General features: G+C 34.1%; 1 protein-coding gene across 14 annotated transcripts in view; it reads left to right on the top strand.

Annotated features, from left to right (window-relative positions):
• MYCBP2 (MYC binding protein 2) overlaps nucleotides 1–25,748 on the top strand; it is a 282,639-nt gene that overhangs the window by 81,013 nt on the left and 175,878 nt on the right. For 12 of the 14 annotated variants that reach the window (XM_078432585.2, XM_078432586.2, XM_060636897.3 and 9 more), the window contains exons 16-20: nucleotides 2,606–2,751; nucleotides 3,085–3,186; nucleotides 10,880–10,987; nucleotides 17,635–17,754; nucleotides 19,034–19,115. In XM_078432585.2, coding sequence (XP_078288711.1) covers nucleotides 2,606–2,751; nucleotides 3,085–3,186; nucleotides 10,880–10,987; nucleotides 17,635–17,754; nucleotides 19,034–19,115 — 558 coding nt within the window. Of the gene's footprint in view, nucleotides 1–2,605; nucleotides 2,752–3,084; nucleotides 3,187–10,879; nucleotides 10,988–16,014; nucleotides 16,128–17,634; nucleotides 17,755–19,033; nucleotides 19,116–25,748 lie in introns of those variants that run through there. The other 2 variants (XM_078432590.2, XM_078432600.2) reach the window with 2 other exon arrangements.

A 25,748-nucleotide genomic window follows, 5' to 3' on the forward strand; every position in this document is an offset into this window, starting at 1 on the left:
CAGAACACATTTCTTTTCAGAATTGTTCTGTGTTGTTTCTTGAGGGCGTATTGGCATGTACGTGTAATTCTAGTAATTGTTTTCTATTATGATAGTTTCTAATTCAGTGTCATTTACGTTGCTTTTCTTTCTTTCATTCGATTCATTTAAACCATTATTTAAAACAAGTCAAAAGTTTCTTCAAGGCTTGGGCTGTGCCTTAATTTGTATTCTTTTTCTAAGACTGCTTTAATACCATGTATCTTTTCATTTTTTGTTGAACATGAATCTATTCTGGATAGAAGTATCAAATATCATGTAAAATATTCAATTAGAGACATATAATTTTCATTTAAATTAAATTTATGTTCGCAATTTTGGGTGTTCTAGGAACTGTCACTTCTTAAGTTACATTACACCTATTTGTATTTATCCCCTTACACTCTTTTTGGATCTTTTTTTCCCCCCAGAATCCTGTATTATCATTATTTTAAAGTTAATATGTATGCCTATTTGGCAGAATCAGAATGCAATTTTTCCCTAGAATTTTGGGTCCTATTTTTGTTACCAATATAACATAATGGGGCATTCTTTGTAAGGAAATTAATTATGATAGATCTTTGTATTATGATAGATCTGATCTTTGTAAGATCAGATTAGTTAATGATAATTAGCAGACTTCGGGAAGTGGGGGCGGGGGATCTTGTGAAGAAAAGCCCAGAGCTGGGACAGCCACCCCTGCATCTCTGACCTCCGTCTCTGATACCTCTTTAAGTAGTCAGATACTTCCTCCCACATAATGTCTGCATCTACTATAAGTGTATTTCTAGATTTGTACTTGGCCTAACATAGGAAAATAAATCACATATAACAGGCCTTTATTTTAGGCTGTTGTAATGATTATGATTTTTTAACAATAATTTTTTTTTGGCATTTTCAGCATATGTAAGAACATTTTGGCTCTCTATCAAAGAATAATGTTTCTTCTACAAAGCTATATGTTTGGCTCTGTTTGCTATATTTAAGTCTCTAATTGTTTATTTTTAATATAATTTGGATACAGAAAGAGTCTATGATTTTTTTTTTTTAAATAGTATTGGAGTTGAAATGTGTCCTCCTGCATCTTTCCCAAGCTATTTCCATTAAAATCAAGTGTCCCCAATCTCTGAACATGAGCTGTTGATAAGTATCATAAATGAATTTCTGAATTTTCTGATCTTTCCTGAAATTAGTTATTATTCTTTATGTGCTTTTCCCCAGAGATTTACTATCAGTTTCCAATAATTTATAGACCTAAATGGACAGTACCTAACCAAATACAATAGTTTCTTTATTAATGAGGCAGAAATGAATAAATGAAATAAAATCACTATAGGACTATATGCCAGGACACTCTGCACCATTAAAAATGACTTCAATTATTATAAAATTGTGACTGTATATCTTAGAATAAATTTAGAATGCCACATTATCTTTGAAACAGTTCCCACAGACAATTCTGTAGGGCATACTGGTTCATCAGTTTTTACTCCAATGGTTAGTGATCCTCCAAAATGTCGGTACTGCTTGCATTTTAAACCCAGGAGTTTCACAGGGCTGTGTCTTTCAAAACTGCTGCCAGGTAGATCCTTTCTCTTGTACCACCACAAATCTGGATAACCACAGGCTTAGTGAAGCCGTCTAAAGGTTTTCAGTTCCAGTCCAACAAATAACATGAAAGCTATGACTTCTACATCTATGAAATATGTGACTAAGAAGTTAGTTGTTCACTGACCCTGTAGCCAACTTCTGGGAGTGTTCTAGTCTTCCTTGTGTGGTAATCAAATGTCATACACTTAGTTCACAACTGATAAGAAAAAAGACAAAGAAGAAGGAAAAAAAAACAGGTAATTGGACACAGTAAGAGGAGAGAATGAGAGATGATGGCATATAAAGAATGGAGGGAAAAGGAGACGTAATGTATGAAGCTGACAAGCTGGGTTCACTTATTGATGGCTATCCACACCTTTCTTAAGTTAGTTGATGGAGAATAGTGTTGTTTGGTAACCAACTAACTCATCCAGACCATTTAATAGTAAACTGCTGGTGCTTTACTAATTGTGATAACTTTTAAAAATATTTGTTAATAGTGGTTTTGAAGATAGCAGAATCCATTTGTATTTTCTGTAGGAATATACCAGTTATACCCATGAGGAGCTTAATAAACTCTTGGGTTTGTTTTTTTTTTAAGTTTATTTATTTATTTTGAGAGAGAGAGAAAGAGCATGTGAGAGCAGGAGAGAGGCAGAGAGAAAGGGAGAGAGCGAGAATCCCAAGCAGGCTCCACACTGTCAGCACAAAGCCTGACCTAGGGCTCGAACTCACAAACCGTGAGATGATGACCTGAGCCGAAACCAAGAGTTAGACATTTAACTGGCTGAACTACCCTGGCACCCCTAAATCTTTTTTGTTATTCCGTCTATTTATACCTGTTCAGTTCTTTCAAATTGGCACATCCTGATCTGAAGGAGTGATTTCATTGCTGACTCAAGTAACTTAATTTCAAAAACACAGAAAAGATGGTTCTAGAAAAGAGTTTTAAGGAAAGAGTAGAAGGATTTCAGGTACTTTTTTTCTTTTTTTAAAGGATCTGTGGTTGTGGTTCCGGAGAATCTGGCTGTGCTGTGTGTGGGTGTTGCAAGGCATGTGCAAGAGAGTTGGATGGTCAGGAGGCAAGACAAAGAGGAATTCTTGATGCTGTGAAAGAAATGATACCTTTAGATCTTCTGTTAGGTAATTTGATGGATTGTGCTATACATCTTGTCCTATATCTTGTACTATACATCAGTTTAGTAATTAAACAATTTATATTAGTATATGTTAAAAAATTAATAGTTAACTATTCAGTACTGCTTGTATGGTAACTGACAATATGTCATTAATTAAAGGTAAGATTCTTTTCCTCTTTTTTGCTAAGATTCTTCGAGTAAAAATAATTTGTGTTTTCATTGGTGTTTTGTTAGCTTTTACTTTCTCCAATTTCGCATAGTTCTCTCATAATTATTATTGTATCTGTCTATATGTGGTTTTTTGTTTTGTTTTGTTTTTGTTTGGTAAATCATCTAGCTGTCCCAGTGCCTGGGGTTAACATTGAAGAACACCTTCAGTTACGACAAGAAGAAAAAAGGCAGCGTGTAATCAGGAGACACAGATTAGAGGAAGGAAGAGGTAAGATGGAGCTGCATCAATTTTCTTACCCTATCCTGAGACCACTGAAAAGTTTATAGTAACTCATGAAAATAATACAAAAAATATTCAGGGTATTTAAAGTTGTGCTAATCAATAGAGCATTTATAGAGTAAGACAACCATATTAAGAATTGTGCCATCTGTCTTTAGCAATGGCAACTTTAAAAAAAAATATATGAACTTTAAAAACTGGTGTTTTACCCAGAGTTTGGACTCATGGTTGTTATTTAACCATGAACAACAAATTAACTTAATAATAGTATTTTAGTTTCTGTTTTCTTAGTTGTCTATGATCATTATCATTTGAGCATGTTCCCAACATTCTTCTTTCAATCCAGTGCATCATTATGCTTATGTTTGTCTTTTTTGAAAAAATCTTATTCTAGTTATGAACAAGAAGGGTAAATTGGAGAGTTTGCAGGTTTTAATTGGAAAGATAGATCTATTGTTTCTCTTTTCCTCATTGTTTATGACCGGTTCGCAGCCTGAAAATACATTTCACTGTGGTTATAATAGATATTTTAGTATACATTCAACAAGCAGAGATAAATATAAATATCACTAGAGCTGTTGTTGCCCAGTAGAATCTTTTCTTTGTAGGATTGAGACAGATGGTTACAGAGATCTGTGATTTTATTCCTCTGCTAGACAAAATCTTGACTGGAAATATTTACTGATATTGTGTATTTTAAATGCTTATTAGAAATGACATGATTTGATACATGAGATAAAACCAATTATCCATTTAACCGCCATTACAGATTTTTTTTCTAGGCACTTTTTTTAATGTAAAATGGAGAAAGTCATAAAATATATATATATAGCACACATGTATAAATTTTATTTTTATTAAACTTAAGTTGTAAAACATACTTGGAACTTGAAGATTGTTCATTATATCTGATCTGATAAACAATATTGAATAGTTGACACAGCAATATTTGCTGTTTGGCCGTGTTTATATAAAATCATTACTTTCAAAGCAATTTATGTTAATGAGAATGTATATACTGTCATTATTTACAGTATATAAATATTGGGGAAATTACATATTAAATGTTTTATAGAAAATAGGGTAAAATTTAAGTTGTAGGTCTTTATGACATAGTAATTGAGTGCTAATTTCTTTTAGTTATATGGTTTGTTTAAGGATAATTATCAGTGCATCTTTTTACAACCTGCTTTGTGTTTTTTGGGAAATATTAGCTTGAATCCATATGACTTGACCTACAAAAACCAGCAATTTCCTATGTATCAACCAAAGTATAGCAAATTAACACAAAAGTATTGTGATAATTTTCTCCTTCTGTAAAACTATTTTTCTCTAGCTAGTGTATCTCTGCATAATAGAAGTAAAAGAACACTGATTATGCATTAGTTCAACAAAATTTTGTGATTGCAGAATGTTCTTTTGCCATTTATTTATTTTTTAAAGTTTATTTATTTTGAGAGAGAGAAAGAGAGAGAGCACCAGCAGGGGAGAGACAGAGAGAGAGAGTGTGAGAGAGAATCCCAAGCAGGCTCTGCACTATCATCTTGGAGCCCGACATGGGGCTCAAACTCACAATCCCTGAGATCATGACCTGAGCCGAAATCAAGAGTTAGACACTTAACCAACTGAGCCACCCAGGTGCCCCCTGCCATTTATTTTAAGATGTGTCATAGACCTTAAAAACATAAATTTTAATCTTTTAAAGGTTTAAAAACTCCATTATTTAAATATTTACAGAAATTATATTACTGTGTTTGATTTTACAAACACAGATTTATGTTATAGGCAGTTCATGTATCTTTTCTGACAATTCCATTTCATCTACAGTCCTCAGTATATAGAAAGACTTCTTCAGATTATTGGTGCACAAAAAGTTTGTTTTTATTTTTTGGATGAGCTCTTTTCTTACACATACAATCTTCTTTTATTTCTGTTAAAATGCAATATATAGTAAATATCTTTTCTTGATGGGTTAGGACCTTCATTATGGACCTTAATTATGGCATTCATTGCCTTACATGCTACTGAAATTTGTGCATATTCATGTCCTTGCTTTGCATAGTCACCATGGTTACTATGGAATCATGCAGTGAGGACATAGTTACAATCTACATGTGTTTCATTTAACACAGTACAGTGCAGAGAGAAGCAGGCTTAGAAATTTTATTTTGTAAAAACACTTTTAAATAAGAATTTCAACTTTGTACCCCTTTTTGTACCCCCCTTTTAAAAGTCAGACTTCAGGGGAACTTGAGTGGCTTAGTCACTTGAGTGTCCAGCTCTTGATTTCAGCTCAGGTCATGATCTCATGGTCGTGAGATGGAGTCCTGCATGGGGCTCTGCGCTGAGCGTGGAGCCTGCTTAAGATTCTCTCCCTCTCTCTCTCTCCCCTCCCCTGCACCCGTGGTCTCTCTGTCTCTCAAAAAGTAAAAATAAAAAGTCAAACTTCAGTTTCATATTCAATGATTTTAGAAAATTCATATACCATATTAAATAATTTAAAACCAGTATGTTGATATGATACTTTTAAGGTATTATCTTTATATTCTTTCCCAGCATATCATTATAAGAAATTTTATAGGAAAGACAAATTTTTATAAGAAAACAAAATAAAATGTACACAGAAATATACCCACACTTGCATAGGAAAAAAGCTAGAAAGGTAAATACCAAAATGTTAGTAGTGTTTTGTTCCTGAAAAGTAAGTTTACAGGTGATTTTGTATTTTGTTCTTTACAGTGTTTTTTAAATAATCTAAGAGTTATGTTTTAAATAAACTTAGGCCATTGTTTCTTAAAAAAAAAAAAAAGACTAGTTCTAAGTCATTTAAACGTTACCTTTGCTTTTTAAAAAATATTTTTATTTTAATTGGATAGAGCAATCCCTTTCAGGTACTGTGCTGTTTTCATTATGTTAGGGCAGTGGTTCTCAAAGTGGTCTCAAAGGGACCAGCATCACTGGGCACTTATTGCCTGTTCTCAAACCCCACGTCAGACCTACTGAATCAGAAATTCAGGGAGCAGAGCCCAGCAAACTGTTTGAACAAGCTTACCAGGTAATTCTGTGTGTGCTAAAGTGTGAGAACTGCTCCAGGGACCTTCTACATCAGAATACCTGGGCCTGGGTCACAATTTCTGCATTCTGCTTAAGGAGCTACAGAGAATGGTTTGTCTTGTTTTGTCTTCACAAGGAGGAGGAATGCCAAATAAATTTTTAGTGTTCCAACTGCCACACATACCTGTGGGGTTTTTTTCCTTAGCCTTTGCTTAGTACTTTTTAGATACTAACAGTTTAGTGATGTTAGTAATTATACTCATTAGTAATTGTCTTTTACTTGTGTTGAAATTTCGGAACTTCAGGATTAGATTATAATGAATTATTTTACTTGATTCATCTGTCCCATCCTATTTATCAAGTTGGTGTTATTTCAAAGTTGATCAGAATTTTAGAACCTAGTTCTTACATTAAAACTTGGCTCAGGGGCGCCTGGGTGGCTCAGTTGGTTAAGCATCCGACTTCGGCTCAGGTCATGATCTCGCGGGTTCGTGAGTTCAGGCCCCATGTCGGGCTCTGTGCTGACAGCTTGGAGCCTGAAGCCTGCTTCGGATTCTGTGTCTCCCTCTCTCTTTGCCCCTCCCCCGCTCAGGCTCTGTCTCTGTCTCAGAAATAAACAAACACTAAAAAAAAAAAAACAAAAACAAAAAAACTTGGCTCAGACTCAGGCCTATTGATGTAATTTAGCTGCTGTTTATAACATCGTCTTCTTTAATGGAATATGCTATTGAAACCTGAAAGAGCAGCGTTATTACTGCATTTTTATTATTTTAGAACTTTGTCTTTATATTTTTTATATTATTCTTTTAGATGATATTTTTCTTAAACGTATTATTCTTAGGTACCAGTATATTCATTTGCTTTTGTTTCAGTGACATTTGTGACAATTTTTAAAGCTTTTTAGTTTATACAGGGTTGATTGATAATTTAAATTTTCTGAGTCTTATTTTAACTTTATAGGTGATATGCTCGTCCATGGAATTTTTAAGTAGAACTCTAATTCATCAGAAGAACTACTGGGTGGTTGTGTCAGTGATCTTATCTTTATATTCCTTCTCAGTGCTCTATTGTAGGGAAAACTAAGCTCAAATAATGTTGGATATTTTTCCTTATTTCTTTTCCCCTAAATGTCATCAGACTTTCAAAATTGTGAGCTGTAGATGGGGTGAGCTTATGTCCTGGCTTGCCTGGCAGTCCCATTTTGTGCTGACTGTCCAGGCCCTCTTAACTCTCAGTAGAGTTTCACTTTGATAACAGGTTATGTGGTTAGCAAGGCTGTATAGCATGGCAGTTCAGAGTATACATTCTGATGTTAGGCTTTGGTTCACATCCTGGCTTCTTAAGTTTTGCTGGGGATAGATAACCCTGGAGTTTAATCACTCTGAACCTTCACTTCCTTACCTTTAAAATGAGGGTGACAACTGTACATACCTGAGTAGGGATGTTAATGAAGATTAAATGATATACATGAAAATACCTTACGTAGACTAAGCCCAAAGTAAGCATTTGATAATGATGATAATGATAATGATAATGATGATGCTAGTGGAGTTGGGCTATTTAGTGGACTTGTATTTTCTTTGGATTTGGTTCTTTTTGCCCTGGCCTTGACTTGATTGCTTTTCTCACGACATTGGGATGCTAATCACAAAACTTTGGTTATTATTAACAAAACCCCCACAGCTTCTGTAGAATAAAACAGATTCCATTTTGATAAGGAAGAAAAATTAGTTTGTTATAGTTACAAGTTGGAATGTAAAAACAAATCTATTATAGTTAGTCTAATTTCAGAGTAATTGAGTTGGGGTTGCTATTGATTTTTAAGCCCCTAAAACTATTAAGTTTTCTTGATTTGACATATTAAATCCAATATTAGCTGATCTTTCAATGTTATATGAAAGTCCCTTTTTAAATTAAAATGTATAAAGCCTCTCTCTTTACTCCTTTTTTCTGTTCCCTACCCCCAATTCCCCCCCCCCCCCCACATCTATGGACCTTTGTAGTAGTACTACTACTACTTTTATTAGGTGTCAGCTTATGCATAATTTTCTTGTACCCTGAAGCTCCCTGCATGCCCATCCTTAAGGTTTGCTGGCTACCCCCTTCAGTGTGCTTAATTTTGTCATAGCACACGGTCATAATTTCTTCTTGAGCTAAGCATAAACTCTTACCTGCTTAAAGCAGAGATAGTATCTTGTTTTTCCAAGAGTTCCCAGGACTTAGTGTGGTGCATGAAATTGTTCAGTACTAGTATGTCTTTGTTGACTAATTGAAAACATTTCAGGGAGTTCTCATCACCTTTACAATAAAGTTTCATGGTAGAAAAAGACTTTATTATATGTATCTCCAAACTCATTTCCCACCATTTTCTGCTTCATAACTCTATATTCCATCCATTTCAGCTAGGTGTGTTTTTAATGACTGTACAATATTGTTTAATCTCTGAATGCTTTTACAAATCCTGTTTCTTTTGCCTGAAATGTCCTCTCTTCCTTCTCTCCTGGCAAACTTTTTCTCATTCTTTCATCCAAGTTGAGTGATCACTTTTCATCTTTCAGGATGTGTATGGATTTCCTTTATCAAACATATTCTTCGTTTTTATTTCTTTCTTCCCTAATGGACTGAATTCTGAGATCTCTTTGTCATGATATTCATGATACATGATACCTGGTATCTATTACATTAAAGATAAAAAAATGGCAAATAAGTGAATGACTGAACTATGGTTATACGAAACATCATTTTAGTCCATGGGACATAAGAGTATTTTAGAACCTGGTAGTCTGGTGTTATAAACAGTGATTTAAATTGAGCTCAAATGGTATACTTTCTGGTGTGATTGCCTGTGAGCCTTCTAAATTTTTATATGAAAAGATTCTAAAAAGATTGAATTTAGTGAGAAGCTCAAAAACTATGAATATTATGGATGTAATATTTTTATGGGAAGACAAATATCCCAAGCAAATCATAGAATTCAAAAAAAGGTAATATAACTTAATATTACTGTTATTTTGATACTTATAATTCATTTGGGTAGTTGGAAAGTGTGTTAATGCTTTTTAGAGTGATTTATATTCTTTGCTTTAGTAAATTAATTGAAAATGAATGCATGTTGAAGAAATAAGACATTTTGTTCATATTTGTATAATCTTAGCTTGAAAATAATTGCTACTGCATTACTAGAAAATAATATTTAATTTTTCTATTAACTTTAAATTAGCATATTTCTACCTATAGTGATCATAGAATATGTTATTCTTGGTTTTTCATAGAATTGGTGCTGCTTGCATTTTTATCTGTATCTTGAGACATAATTAAAATTTATTTTTCCTACCCATTTTTTAATATTTGATGAAGGGTGCTTTGGTGTCGCATTTTATAATAGGGCAATAGTTTTATATTGTTCCGTTGCTAGAAAAAATAATTATAGCTGAAGAGATACGGAGAATCAAGAAAAAACTGGCTTTAATTAAAAACATTCAGTGCTTATATACTGTCAGTTCCTTTTTCATATACTGGTAACTTCTTAACGGTCAAATGTAGAGTATTTTGGAATTTGCAGGCATTTTTGATGTTGCTCAAACTCAAAGAATATGTAGTTCTATAAGAACTAAAATTTTAAGATATAATTTAAAGTTTTCCATTCTTTTCAAGCTAAATGATAATAAGGAAAAACAAATTTTAAATTTTATTAAAATTAATTTTGCTACTGGTTATTTTCTTGGATATAAGTAGAAATAACTATAATCTGTATGAATGTGCATTTGTATATGTGTATTTGTGTACATAGTGGAACTTCAGAAAGAAATTACTTTATCAGAGAATCGTTAGTGTTCCAAAATGTTACTTGGGTTAGCTTCCCCTCTTCAGCATCAATATGAAGCTCAGCTTATCCTTGTTTCTGATTTTGTGTATGTGGTTAACAGAAGTCACATATAGTTAGATTTATTCTTTTTAGAAGATTATATATATCTTCTATAATGCTGACTTCATAAAGTAGTGATTTTATACATACACACACACACACACACACGCATGCACACACACAAATGTGTGTCCGTATGTGTATATGTACGTATCAGATCATACTAATTTTTGGTTTGGTTTTGTTTTTTGCTTTCTTGATTTCTTACCTCTATGACAGAATGTATTAAGTCGATAACATTTATCTTGGTTTTGTAGGAAGACTGATGTGGATTTTAAATCTTGAAGACTGTTAAAATTTAATCTTTTAAAAATTAGTTGGTTTTGTATTTTAATTGGAGAAATGTTTGTTTTCAATGAATGTTTGGTTTACTAAGTTTGAATATATGTGATATTAAAAGTATTTATAAGATAATTTGATTTATTTTAATTGAACTTTCTGATTATATACTTGAGACTTAGGAGCTACATGATAAAGAAATTATACTTTATCAACTGTATTTCAGATGTTAAAACTTGTCTGTGGAATGGTGAATAGGTTATTATTGGGGGTGGAGGAAGTTAATGGGGAATTGGGAGACAAGTATAATGTCTAAAACAGTAAAGAATAAATTTCCATACTTTTACTTTGAATTATTTTTGTTCATTGTAGTGTTTTCATTTTGTGAGCTTTTCTATGCACATACAAAATGTTTCTCCTCAGGCCCCCTTGTATTTGCTGGTCCTATTTTTATGAACCATCGAGAACAGGCTCTAGCCAGACTCAGATCCCATCCAGCTCAGCTAAAGCATAAACGGGACAAGCACAAAGGTATTTGGTCTTCCTTATCAATTAGGTGGGATACTTCCCCCGTTTCCTCCACTCATTTGAATTTTGTCTCTGGGAAAATGCACAAACCTAATTCTTCTACTTTGCTTCTATCATTATATAGCCTGAGGAGAAAGAACATGCTGAAAGTTGTACTGTTTGTCAATGACTGTCAATCTTATTTCTTTTTATTTGTTAACTTTAATAAAGAAGACATTTTATGGTGTATCTTTTTCTTTCCCATTTCTTTTCAAATTTCATAAAGTTAAGGGAAAGTGGAAAAATAATGATTTCTTACTATTTTTTATCTTTTATTATCTGCTCTTAGATGACTGCTATCTGACATTTTATAGTCCTTTTCTTAAAAATGCAGTGTGCTTTAGAATTAACAAAATTACTAAATTCAGTGTATAAAGTGATAGAGAGTTGACTGCTATTAAGCTTTTCCATTGTTTTAACATTAAAGTTTATATTCACAATGCACACAAAAATGGTGATACATGTAAGCAAAGAGTGAGTTATGTAGGCCTGTTCTAGTCCTTGAAAACTGTCAGAAGTCTAATAAACAAGTCTGTGAGTGACTAGGAATCTATTTCTGTGTAATTCTTTGAGAGCTCATCATTCTGCATTAATTAGAAATATTTTTTTTAAAAGCTTATTTTTGTTTAAACTACAGCTATGGGTCTTTTAAACTACAAGGTCAAGAAAGAATTTAATGCAGAGACTTTATAAATTTATATATAAATTCTGCCTTGAATCATGGCATGTGACAAGTATAACTAATAGTTGCTGTTTTCTTAAATGCCCAAGATATACCCTGCAAAATAGAAGAGAAAGTTTTAAAAACATGTGATCCATATAGACAAATTACTCTGTTTTGTGTCTCGTTTTTTCCTTTGCTACAAAACAATTATAGACTAATTTTATTTTTAAACTTTTACATGCAATATATTATAATTCACTTTATTTACATTTGCCTCTCTTGGTTTATCAGTTTGCCACTCAAAGCAAAACCACCAAACAAAACAAACAAAACCCCTGTTGTTAGCCAAAGCACAGGTAGAGCACTATTTAAGATACATTCTACAGAAATTAAAATTGAGAATATTTTAAATCTAATGTGATTAACCATAGTAAAATTTGTGATTGTTTTATTTACTGAGTGCTCTAATAATGCCATAAATATTTACATCAATGGAACACTACTTACCATGTACTTACTATGTAAACTATCTTATTGCCAGAATCTCTGATCTCATATTTTATACTACACCACTATTGGAATGGATTTTCTCCGTGTCTTTTTTTTTTTTTAAACCCCAGTTATTGGAAAGTGCAATTTTTCCAGCACTTTACCTGAAGTTAAATGTTCACATTTCATGAAACAGTTTAAAACTTTTTCAGCTCCATGTTGCTATCTTATGGCCAAACATCTTTATTTTGCAGAATTTGAAGATGAAATGCCAAATGAAGACTAGGGTTACAAATTCAAAACAGACTTATTACAATGTCTCATTGATTAACTATACAAATTACTCAACAATAGTTCCATCTTAACTGCTGCAGGTTTGTTTTATAACCAGACTGCGTATTTGTAGCAACCTCTTCAGAAGGATCTACTTGTAGTATTACAGTATACAGCCAGTTGTGTGTATGCATATATGTTTTTTATCAGGTTTTATGGTTTTATAACTGAAACAGTTTCATCTCTTTACCACCAAAATGAATTTAAAGTGTAAGTAAGCGGGGCGCCTGGGTGGCTCAGTCGGTTAAGCGTCCGACTTCAGCTCAGGTCACGATCTCACGGTCTGTGAGTCCGTGAGTTCGAGCCCCATGTCGGGCTCTGGGCTGATGGCCCAGAGCCTGGAACCTGCTTCCGACTCTGTGTCTCCCTCTCTCTCTGCCCCTCCCCTGTTCATGCTCTATCTCTCTCTGTCTCAAAAATAAATAAACGTTAAAAATAAATAAATAAATAAATAAATAAATAAAGTGTAAGTAAGTAATATCAAATGGTGCTGTTTTATGTAGAGTATTGATTTACCACTAATTCCTGTACACCCACAAATTCTCCCTTCCTTTGTGCCATTAGTCCCACTGTCCCTGTCATTTAATCACCTCACCATACACTGCTTTTACTCTTGCTATATAGAACCACAGTCACAGTCTTTTAATACGTATATTTTTCTCTTTTTCCTTACCCTGTTTGTCTTCCACGGAGAAATTCACTATATTAATTGGTGTGTCCTATCTTACCTTTAAATACGTTGGTGGTACAAACTATAGGATGGTAATAGGTAAAATTGCCTAGACTATGACTTTTTTATGGGCGTGTGGAGGTTAACAAGTGTGGATTCATTGTTAACAGGAATGAGTTCTAAGATGGAAAATTGGAGAGCTTCTGCCTGATTGAAAGGAATTCAGAGAAGGTTACAGAATCCATCCTGTTCCAGGGAAATTTTGACTAGAGTCAAACTAGAGTATATAAGGCTTGTTATATGCTAATAAGTCTAACATATGATCCATAAAACAGAGTAATTTGTTTCTATATGATCGTATTTCAAACAGATACCTGGATTAACATTTGTTTCAGCTCTTTAGTCCCTTACGTAGAAAAACATTTTTTTGTAGTACTCCTAGTTAGGAACATCTGAATTGTTCTGGAGATCAGTCTTGAAATCTGGCTTGAAGTGACCAATGTGAAAATCCGAAGGCTCGCTGATAAACATCTGTGTGTATTTTACACCTATTTTCTGTTTAGAAAGGCATGGTGTAACCCTTGTAACTTTTGAATCAGGCCTCAGTTTTAATCCCAGATTTGTCATTAATTAGGATATATGGCTGTTCATAAATTTTATAATTGCTTTGGCTTTAGTTTTCCTTATTTAAAAATAGGATTGATAATTCCTGATTTTATGTATGTTTGTATATACATATATATTCCTTGCCATTAGAAATCCTCCATGAATACTAGCTTTAATTCTTTGAATTGAATTCTTTGCTTTCTCTTTTAGAATTATCCAAAAGGCACAGATTTGAGATTTGTTAATTATGTAATTAATTAGTTGATTTTTATAAAAGATTGAAGATGTCAGCCATTTGGTGGTGGTAAAACACATGAGCCTTATTTTCGATCAAACTCCAAAACTGCTCTACTGTTTATTGCTTTTGACTGGTTACTTAACCCTTCTAAGCCTTGGTTTTCCCAGCTGTAAAATGGAGTCACAATACTGATATCATTGGATTATTGTGTTGATATTTAAAAAGCAACAATAGTAAATATTGATTGAGCGCTTTTTATATATTATTTCACTTAATCCTCATAAGGACCTTGTGAGGTAATGTATCATTATTGCTTTTTTATAGATGGGAAAGCTAAGACTTAAAGAAGGCCCAGTGTCCTGTTGTCCTCATACTAGCAAATAGTACAGCCAGGATTCCAGTCGAAGTCTCTTAGGCTTCAGTGCCCAAAAGCACTTCTCCACTGTGCTATTTAAATTTTCAGTGTTTAAGTACAGAGCAAGTAGATAGCAAATTGTAGTTGGTAATTGCTTTGATGTTTAATTTTAGTGGTTTTGCTCAAAGTACTCACAGTATTCTGTGATACATTTTGTGATATGCATGGCTCTAAGATTACCCAAAAAAGTGGAGATTAAATAAAGATTAAAATTAAGAGTTAAAGTCCTTTAATTCCTGAATCTCCTTTTCTCTATGTATGTGCACAAATATGCGTAAATAGTGTAGAGTGTGTGTGTGTGTGTGTGTGTGTATATATACATATACATGTATATATATATTACTTTAGATACATACCTGTCCAAACTTTATAGCTATTATAGTTTCAATATCACATATCTATGAACACACTCATATTAGGGGAAAATGCAGATATGCTTCTACCTAAATGGCCAATTATAAGAATATTCAGACCTAATTATTTTTCCTACAAATGTGAGATTAATTTTATTGCTGCTTATTAACACTTTACTAAATAAGGAGCTTGAGCAAAATTAATCTTGCTGAATTTCACTTGCTGATTCTTGAATTGACACTGAATTTTTGGCTACTCATCAGGTACCTTTTTCTTCTTTGATAACCTATAAATTTCTAAATTATTGGAAGCATATTTAATTTTTTTGACTGACATCAAATACCAGATGCAGATATATATTTTAAAAATTCTGCCACTACTGCTGATAATGATCAAGAACTTCATCTCTGTTTTTTTACTTGTGATGTTTTCACCATCTGTAATAATTGAGATTATTTTCAATAGTTAGATACAGGTTTGTTTAGATAAACTTGAACAAAATGTTTCTGGTATTTTTTTTTACCTTTAAATAACAACTACTACTCTTTTAATCACTGTGATTTTAATCAGTAAATTACTAGGCTTTTTTTTTCCTCCTTCCCTGATGCTATGTGTCTATAGTGGAATTTGTGTCTATATTAATTAATCTCTGACTCAAGGGAGAGGGCAAAATGCTAAACTCAAAGGTAGAATCTTCTAATTAAGCATCAATACATCTATATAAAGTAGAATGACACTTGTAATATTGAATTCAGTTAAGTCTGGCAAAATCATATGAACACAGTTTGTTTTCTCTATTAAATTAGATTTGGTTTTAATAATTAGATATTTTTAACCAATTGAGATAAAGCAGTAAAATTTCTATACATCTGTTATCTTATTTAAATTGGTTTTTAGAAGATACTTACTCCTTTTGTTTAGGCCCTGTCTTTCCTGTCTTTCCAAGATGAGGAGTCTCTGAACTAAGATTGTATTCCATTTTGGACAGAGTGAAACAAAATGTTGTGGTTTTTTTTTTTTTTTTCTTTTTAGCCCATTCATTCTTGCAGATTTGATTTGGCAAACCCACATTAGATAATTTAGCAAAAGAGGAATCACATTCTTTATCCTATTATAGTAAAACCTCTCACTAATTCAGAATTTATTATACTTCAGATGCAGTATTTGTTATCTTCTTTGAGTAAAAAATTCAAAATAATTTCTTCCTCTGAATTTTCAGGGTCATACTTATAAGGGGAAACCTGTCTAAAATCACTAGCTTTTCAAACCAAGGGCTCAAGAAATGAAGGATTCCTTCAGCGTGCCTTCAGCCTCTGGGTCCAGCAATTAATTCTTGTATGTTAAAGGACTTTTATGTTTATGGTACATTTTTATGTAATATAGGCCTATTTTGAATTATAATGTAGGTAACCACATTTTATTTATTGTAGCCTTTAGTTTCATCCATAATCTGTACTGCTTGAAAGTATTAAAACTGAATTTTTACCCAAATATTCTATGATTAAGACCTTTTTAGTAAGTCATCTGAGCCAACCCATTCTGTGTTATTCCGAATTAGTGAGGTTTTACTGTCCTAGTGTTATAAAGAGTTTAAAGCTTTTTGAAATGATAGAAAGTTGTATAGTTATAAAAAGAGAAGTCATAATTTAGGCTAATCTTGTCTTAACTGGATTATTACTAAAAGTTAGAAATATTAGATTAAAAAGAAAGGATAACATTGAACATAAAATGGTTTGTTGTTATTCTGTCTGGCATTTTAAAGTGGTCAATAAAAATTCAGATTTAGTTAAAAATGTGTGTCTGTGGATCCACATGTGTATCTGCATATTATACACACTTGTTTAATGTTGCTATACCACAAGAGAGTGGTTTAGACTAATCAGCCTTTTGAAATTCCTTCCAGAACTAGATGTATTCCATGTACAAGGAATTTGAATCTTGATGATATAGAGGTCATATTTTAGTGATGTGTAGTCTTAGATTAGGAAAAACAGAATTGCCTCCCTTATTTACACATTCCAAACTAAAGTTTTATATTCTGGAATGTGGTTTTTATTTTATGGTCAGAATGCCAGAATATTCAAAGTCAAATGTAAAAACTAGGTGGAGAGAAGAAGGCCTGAAGCAAGTTTAGGGGAGGAAATTATATAAAGGAGGGAGGAGGAAAGAAGAAATGAAACAGAAAGGTTTGGGTTGGAGTGGCATTGGGGGCCAGAAGAAGACCACAAAGTAGAATGGCTGAGGGGCAAAGTGGGGCAGGAAAGATGAATAAGAGTCAGCCATTAGATTACAGTATATTGGATAAAGCTTGTTGGTCTTTATAAATTTTTTAAAATTCAATTGAGTCTGTAGCAGTACTGATGGACAGGTTAGCCTTCTAAGATGTTTGGGAAATGTAAGTCATTTGCAAGTTGACTAGGAATATTTTTTTAAATGGCTAGTACTAACACTATCACTGTTTAAAATAATTGTTAAATGACTTTGCATGCAGTTATTTTTAAGCAAACTAAAATTTCCCATGTAAACTATTTAGAATTTTGTTATGTGTGTAATTTTATGACCCATTTACATTGCATAACTGACTAGCTTAATAGGTTTTATCCATAACTAGATCTTATCTCTGTTTTTATTGATTTAGTGATATTTGCAAACAGAAGTATGTAGTATATCTTTTCAAAATTGCTTCTTTGCAGGTAGATTCTTGATCTATCCCTTCTAACAGCTGCAGATTCTTCTTGCTTGTTTCTCTTAACATTTTTCTCTTGTTCTTCCATAGTAAACTGATTTAAAATCTTATTTTGAAGATGAATAATGGCTTAATTACAAATTATAACACTTACAGATGGAAGTGGAGAACGAGGAGAAAAGGATGCAAGCAAAATCACAACATATCCTCCAGGCTCCGTGCGATTTGATTGTGAGCTCCGGGCGGTACAAGTCAGCTGTGGATTTCATCATTCAGGTAGCAGCTGGAACTTTAGGGTATAAATGCATTTTTACAATTGTGCTAAGTAACTTATTTGCTTAGTTTTGACAAATGTAGTCTATTAAGTGTGTGTTAAAAGCAGTAGTTTGGCAGTTTCTCTCAAATCTATAAAAACTTTGTATTTATTACAGACTCTCTTTTAAAATCTGTCTTCTGATGGACTTGTGTTGTAATTCAATTAATGAAACTCCTGAAGATGAAATAATCTCTAAAATCTCTCTGGACTCTAGGAGCCTGTTTTTTATAACCTAATCCCATGTTCTGTTACTGTTCGATGAAAAATGTGTATCAACAAATTTCTTTATTTTTTTAAAATGTAGAAAATCATTAAGTTCTTAGTAAATTATTGACATGTGACCTGTATTGCCTAGATTGTACTATTCAACCTTAATAAAAATAAAAAATGTTAAATTATTTCTTTGGTACTAAATATATTTCCTTATTTGATAAGGCATTGACAGATATTAAAGTTCTGACATTTCATTGATGTTGTGCATGATTGTACAAAGCTCAAACTCATCTGCTACCTATAATCATCCTAGATGTAAGAGAACAATATTTTCTGTGGAATTTTCTACTCATTATTAAAAAGGTTTTACAGTTGGTCCAAACCTATTCCTTATTAAATATTAATGTTATTAAAGGGCCTTTATAAAAATTTTAAATGTTTTAAGAAAAACATTATGCATTTTTATAACCTACAAAAATATTTTACAGAACTAAAATTATGTTATCTTATTAAATATAAATTGTGATTCAGTTATCCATTTTTTTAAAGTTTTTCCTTTAATCACGTGGTGCTCGTATGACAAGTGCACCTCTTAACCCCCATCACCTATTTCACCCATCCTTCCACCCACCTCTCCTCTGGTAGCCATCAGTTTGTTCTCTGGAGTTAAGAGTCTGTTTCTTGATTTCTCTCTCTCTCTCATTTCCTTTTGTTCATTTGTTTCTTAAATTCCACATGTGACTGAAATCATATGGTATTTGTCTTTCTCTGACTGACTTATTTCGCTTAGCATTATACTCTTTAGCTCCATCCACGTTGTTGCAAATGGCAAGATTTCATTCTTTTTTATGGCTGAGTAATATTCCATTATATATGTATAGCACATATTCTTTATCTATTCATCAGTTGATGTCAATTACCCATTTTTAATAGCTTTCTATTTTAGTGAATACTGCTTTCAGTATTGTGATAAAAATATAAACTGCATATGATGAAAAAACATAAAGCTCTGTATATTGGTTTCAGTGGTTTTAATGGAAAATGGAGATGTCTACACATTTGGATATGGGCAGCACGGGCAGCTAGGACATGGAGATGTCAATTCCAGGTACTCTTTTTGTTTGAAGATACTTTTTTTTTTAACTTTTCTTTTTTCTTTCTAAATATATATCTCTACGCTTGAAATTGTATTTTTATACCACTGTTTTGCAAAATGTGGCCCATAAATTATCGGTAGATCTTGATTTTGTGGTTGAGTGCTTTTGTGGGGCTAAACGATTTTGTAGTTCCAGGAGAAAAGTTGATTTACATTTTATACATTTAAAATATAAGAGTGGCTATGATTATCACAAAATCCTAGTATATTTTTAATAATTATTATCTTTTTAAAAGTTGTTCATGACAATAGAAAAGGCAATGAATATCCCCAAAGTGCATTTAAAAAAATAAGGAATAGATGTATTCATATTCCTTGATGTTGTCTGTTTTGAAATCTTGGTCTAATATTAACATGAAGTCATTCAAGCGTTTGAATAATTTTCAAACAAAACCTGTGGTCTCTCAGAGAAACTGCTTTGGCTTACCCAGCATAGTGAAGAACTGATTGTGGTGGAGACTACCAGATGTCACCTGATACTCATTCTTCCCTACTTCATTTGATAGTAGAATTTTAGTTGGTGACATGACCATGCAGCTAAAGACTTCATTTGCCTACCTCCATTGCAGCAGGATATGGCCTTGTGAATTAAAGTGATTTGTGCAGCTTTGGAATCATGCTGTTAAAGGGAAGAGAGGGTACTCTTCCGTCTCCTGTTCTTCCCTCCCAGCTTGCTGCCTGGAGTCCATGTGTGGTGGCAGGAGCTGGAGAAGTCATTATAGTGATCATAAATTGGAAGCCATATATTAAGAAAAGCAGAGCTACAAGATAGAAATAGTCTCGGTTCCTGATAACATTGAACTGCCATATCAGCTCCTTACAGTAAAATAGATACTTACCTGAGAGAAATGAACTATCATTTTTAAGCCCCTATTACTTTGGCTTTCATTATAGCAGCTGAATCCATATTCTGCTTAATATAGTGAGAGAGCTTTTGGTCAAAAGTGTAGAAAATCCATCTTTATTAGTTCAGGTCTTCCAAGAAGAAGTTGCTAAGACAGGATTAGATGTGCAAAGGGTTCATTGGGAGAAAACTCCGGTGGAGGATAAAAGGGGAAAGAGCAGAGAGAACTGTCAGACACACATATATAGGTCTGACCCCTGTGAAAGGAAAAGAGGGAAGAAGGATAGAGTAGGAAGTGTCTAGATTGAAGTGCAGTTCTGAGAGTTTCAGACAGGCATTGGGGTGTCCTCAAGCTGAGGTTGCCTTTGGAGGAGCCCCATATTGGGCAGGAGGGCCCAGTATTATACCTTCTTCATGCTTAGACACAGGCTGGAAGCATCCCTGGGGAAGAATGGCCTCATGGAGCCAAAGGGACATCGTCTGAGGCTGTCACTCAGCTGTGCTCCCCGGAGCAGGTTGTCAGAGATCTGAGTGATTCACGTACATGGCTGCCCCACCATTGAAGCGAGACTTATTGATCAAGTCTGGAGATATATATACGGTAGTTTCAGGCCAGACTTGACTTACCAATTCATTTTGCCAAAAGAACCTTCTTTCTTTTTTGAATCTTTACTCTGCCTCATTCTCCCTTGTGGTTATAAGGTATCTGCCAGAATCAACGGGACCTATATGGTTTCTCATTCACAATTAGTGAATTATGCTAGTCATTAAATAAAATCCAGGATTTTCATTTTATTTCTCAAATTACTCCATTACTGTGGCAAAGATGTGATTATTGCTGTTTATATGGTAAAGCCCAGTGATTCTTAATCCTGGCTGCCCATTGGAATTACCTAGGGAACTTTAAAAATCCCATGCTTGTATCCTACCTCTGTATTCTATACTCAAGAAGTGTGTGTTGGGAGGTGGGGGTAGGGTGGGAGGTGGATGGAGGTGGCAAGGGCAGTGGTGGATAGGATCAAGAGTTTTTTCTTAAGAGCTCTCCAGATTCTAATATGTATCACGATTAAGAACCACTGTCTATCCTTAGAGAGCAAGGTCAGATCCATTTGCAGGCACACAAAATGGGTATGAAATGTAGTGTCCTTAGTTACTTTGATGAATGTTGTTGCTAATGAGAAGAGATGATTAAGGTATCATTGAGTTTAATTTCTCATTAAAAACACAAGTGTAACATATATTTGATACTCTTGTCAAAAGATCTGTAAAACTATCACAACTTTTTTTCTTTTATTTAATTCTAGTGTAGTCAGCATAAAAACTATCACAGTCTTAATGACAAATATTGTGCTTGGAAAGACAGCAAAAGGTCTTTGGCAGAATCAGTTCATCAAGTGTCACTGGATATAGCATTTGGATATTGGACATTGGACACGATAAAATATCAGTGTCTTGCAGGGTTGAACAGTTACTATCACAGGTGTTAGAAGGCAACAGATGTTTTGCTTTATAGTTGGATGACATCAGTGATATGCAGAGACTGAGTCAGGGTTGTAACTTGACTGGGGAAGAACTCGGCAACTTTTCTGTTCTTTATTGGGGCTCATGACACAGAAGAAGACGGTTTGTCATCATCATCATCATCATCATCATCATCATCGCTGTTATTGAACTGGTGTTTATTTTGTAGTCATGATATAAGCTGAGAAGGGTGCATTATAGTTAGACATGATAGACCATCAATCATGTGCAGCAAGATGGCATTTCTTCACAAGTCATACTTTATACTTGGATGCCATTCCACAGAAAATAATTGGCAAATAGCTGTATTTCATGGTCTTTACTGAGTGGGAGGGAAACAGTGAAAATCATGATTATAATCAAGTCACAGCCCCAATTAACTGTGAAATATGTAGAAGGAACAGCATAAGCACAAGATTCTGCTACACTACATTCAGGTGTAATGGTTGTTGAAAGAGAAGGTGCTGTTGTCAGCTTTTAAAATGAGAGGTTACCTAAAAACATTGTCTTGTAGACCTGATTTTATCAGTGAGCACCATCCCTTGATTTTCAGTGACTTGCTCAGGTGATAATATTATAGCAGTTTGCTGAGAATTTTTGAATAGCTTGAATTTATCATCTTCACAAAAAATATGATAGGTTTAAGTGTTGACAAAATATCAGAGTTTCTTAAGATTTAACTCTGATGGAGTTTGCTTTCACTGCTCAAAATGGTTCTTTCCCCACAGGTACATTTTCATTCCTGGCTCCATTGATTGAGTTGTAACTGGAAGGTTGTAACATGTGGTGTGGGAAGAGCTAAACTGGGTAACCCAGTGAAACAATGCCTACACACTGTGCCTGGTGTGTTAAACAGAAATTAGTCAAAACTTTCTATTGTAACCACTCTAGTTACCCTGTTTGTCTGGGCCCATGTGGGACTTGGAAGGCAGGACACAAGACCTGTGGTATTGATTCAGAGATGAATTAGCCACTTCTATGGAGGAACAGTCCCAGGAGGAACAGAGCCCCTATAGCATACATGTTAACTACCACAAAGAAAACATTTATAGGTATTTAGTTGAAATAAAGTACATAGTTGGGGGTTATTTTTAAAAGTTTATAGTAATCAAGTTCTTTTAACTGGAATTTATTGTATAGCACACATTGATTATGTGTGGTTAAAGCAAAGTAAATATTGTAGTGTGCATTGTGGTAAAGATTAATAAAAATGTTATTGATAGTCTCTTTATTTAATGTGTTGTCTTGGCAGAATGACTGAGTTCATTCTCCAGTTTGGGTCCTGATTCTATCACTTGGTGCCTATATGACCGTGGCCACGTTTCTTAACTTTCCTTTGTCTCAATTTCTTTCTCTGTTTAATTGGAGTAAGTACATTTCCTTCAGAAGGTTGTTGTGAGAATTCAGGAGGGTAATGCCTGTCACTTAGTATAGGGCCTAGTCCATAGTAGGTGCTCAGTGCTGTTAGCTGCTGCTTTTTAAAGTGAATGTCAGAAAGTTTGTGAGAGCTTTTCTATATTCACTCCTGCCATGAGTCTACTAACCCTCTTTTTAGTTTGTTTATTTTGTTCAGGATGCTTCTAAATGTCTGAATTCTGTATTCTTCTTAAACCATTTACAGTAAACTTAAACCTGGATATTTGCAAAGAGATTATATAGTTTAGATACTTTAATTCTCTGTTTTCCAGTAGAATTTTGATCATTCTTATAGTATTTTTGAGTTTCATCTTTTTCTTGCTATCCTGACTGCATTCTGTATTAGTATATTTATTACCCAATCATAGTATCTGGAACCATTTAGACAAGGTTGAAATCTTCATCTCCTACCAACTATGTGACTGACTGCAGTTTACTAGACCTTAGTTTAAATATCCCATAGGATTGTGGAAGAATCAATTCAGTGTATGTGAAATGCCTAGTGTGCACACGTGCATACAAACATACACACGTGATCTTTCTTTTCTGTTCTTGTGTTTTCAAAACAATAAATGGGCTCACTAATATTATGGAAAGAGTTCAAAGACTATGTATTAGAAGGTCTGCTACCGGCTCTTGGGAAGATGCTTTGAGCTCTTCAGATCTACCTATAGAGTTATTTTGATAATCAGTTATACAGTTTATGCGAAAGTGCTTTGCAAAATTGCAGATAAGTTAACAGATATAAGAACGTCCCCTTCATTCTTTGTTAGTGGACATTTCTGTTAGAGAGTATTAGTTTACCGTATAACCCTTTGAATGGACAGTTGTCTTTTTGGCAGAAGTCTCTATAGCTCAGAGTTGAAAATGATTTACCTTTCACTACTATTCTTGGCCATGTTACTCCATCCTCAAGTCAAAAAACTACCGCTCTTTTGAGGCAAGATCATTCTGTTGTACTCCCTTTTATTACCTACCGTTCAGTCATTGCCTTTCATTCACTGAAAATTTAGTATCTGGTTCACAGTGTTTTCTGTCTCTGAGTCTGGTCCCATTCATGAGTGACTTCAGTATCCATGAGAATGGTCCCATACACTATACCTATCTTGGCACCTTGTATCTAGTAAACTTTACTTCCACATTCATGGTGGTTATTTCCAAGACCCATCTTGGATCAAGCACAGCTCCAACTCTGAATTCCTAAGTTTATAAAAAGCTCATAGTCTGATGATAGCTTTACTTTACTTGGCCTTTGACTTTATCAGTACTTCATTCCCCACTACCCTCTACATTTTTACTCTCTGACCTTTTTAACTTTATTTTCTACCCAACTTAGAGATTGTTATGGATTCTTTTCACCTATACTCTTACCAGCAACCTCAGTTTTTTTGCCCTCTTGGTCTTGATAATAGGGCATGGCAAAACTTCCTGCATGAATCAATCTATCCATATTTTCCATATCTAACTTAGACTTCTGGAAAAACGTAAATCACCATATATGTGCAGATTGTTAAATGATTTCCAGATTCAACCATGTCTTCTACAATGGGCAGTAATTGTTCTGTTTTGTGGTTTGGGACTATTTGGTTTAACATCTCTTGAATTTGATGAAAGATATGGGATCTCTCTTCAGAACAGTAGGTATAAGAATATATACATAAAAGTTGGCTTATGGGGCACCTGAGTGGCTCAGTCAGTTAATTGCCTGACTTCGGCTTAGGTCATGATCTCACGGTTTGTGAGTTCAAGCCCTGCACCAGGCTCTGTGCTGACAGCTCAGAGCCTGGAGTCTGCTTTGGATTCTGTGTCTCCCTCACTGTCTCTCCTCCTCCTCCTCCTCTGCTCGCGCTCTGTTTCTATGTCTCTCAAAAAAAAACCATTAAGAAAAATTTAAAAAAAAAAAGTTGGCTTATAAATTTAGGAGGTTCACGGATGTCCTGAAGTTCACTCATAGGCTTTCTAGAAATCCTTTGGATCTGAGTTAAAACTCCTGGTCTAGATATTTATTTGTTCCCTTTACCATCCCTTTTTTGTAATCTTCATATTCTCTGCTTACCCATTTCCTTCTTCTCTCAGCATGTGACTTCTGTTCACATCACTACAAAAATAAAAACCATTAGGTAGAAAATTCTTCAGCCCACCAACTCTACACACCTACCTGTATCCATACTATTTCTTTGCTCCTTTTCGTGTTACTTTGAAAGAAGGACCTGTTCTTGTCCATGCTATGAAGCCTTTACCCTAGGGATCTAGTTCTGTTTCATTTCTCCTGTCTAAACTGTATCTTTAGCCTTTTTATCTTTACTCACTCTTGTAAACAAATTTCTGTCTTTTTAAAAGGAACAAAGCCTCATTGAGCTTCATTTCCTCTTTAGCTGTTGGTTCTCCTTTCTTTTTTCTGTTTTGGGGCAGAGATTCTTGAAGAGGTTTTGCATAGTCTCTGGCCCCACTGTTAATGCCTCATCTGCTGTAGTGTGCCTGTTTCCACCAGAGACTTTTTCCTTGCTAAATCCCATGGTCACTTGTTTGTGTCTCTGGAGTGTTTAGCATGTACATTATATCCCCCTTCTTGAAACTTTCTCCTCCAGTAACTGTCTTCGTGCCACATTTTCCCAGAGTTCATGCTTCCTCTTTGTTATGTGCTAGATTGCTGTGAGCTCTTCTTCCTCTGTCTGTCCATACCTGAAGTGTTAGAAAAAACTCATGATGAAAATTAGGATCTCTTCTTTGCTCTAATTGTCTTCCTAGATCTCTCATTCATTTTCATAGCTTGAGTGAATGTTACCACCATCTGCCTTGCTGCT

The sequence above is a fragment of the Panthera onca genome, chromosome A1 (assembly GCF_046562875.1).
Source record: "Panthera onca isolate mPanOnc1 chromosome A1, mPanOnc1 haplotype 2, whole genome shotgun sequence".
NCBI classification, from domain to species: domain Eukaryota; kingdom Metazoa; phylum Chordata; class Mammalia; order Carnivora; family Felidae; genus Panthera; species Panthera onca.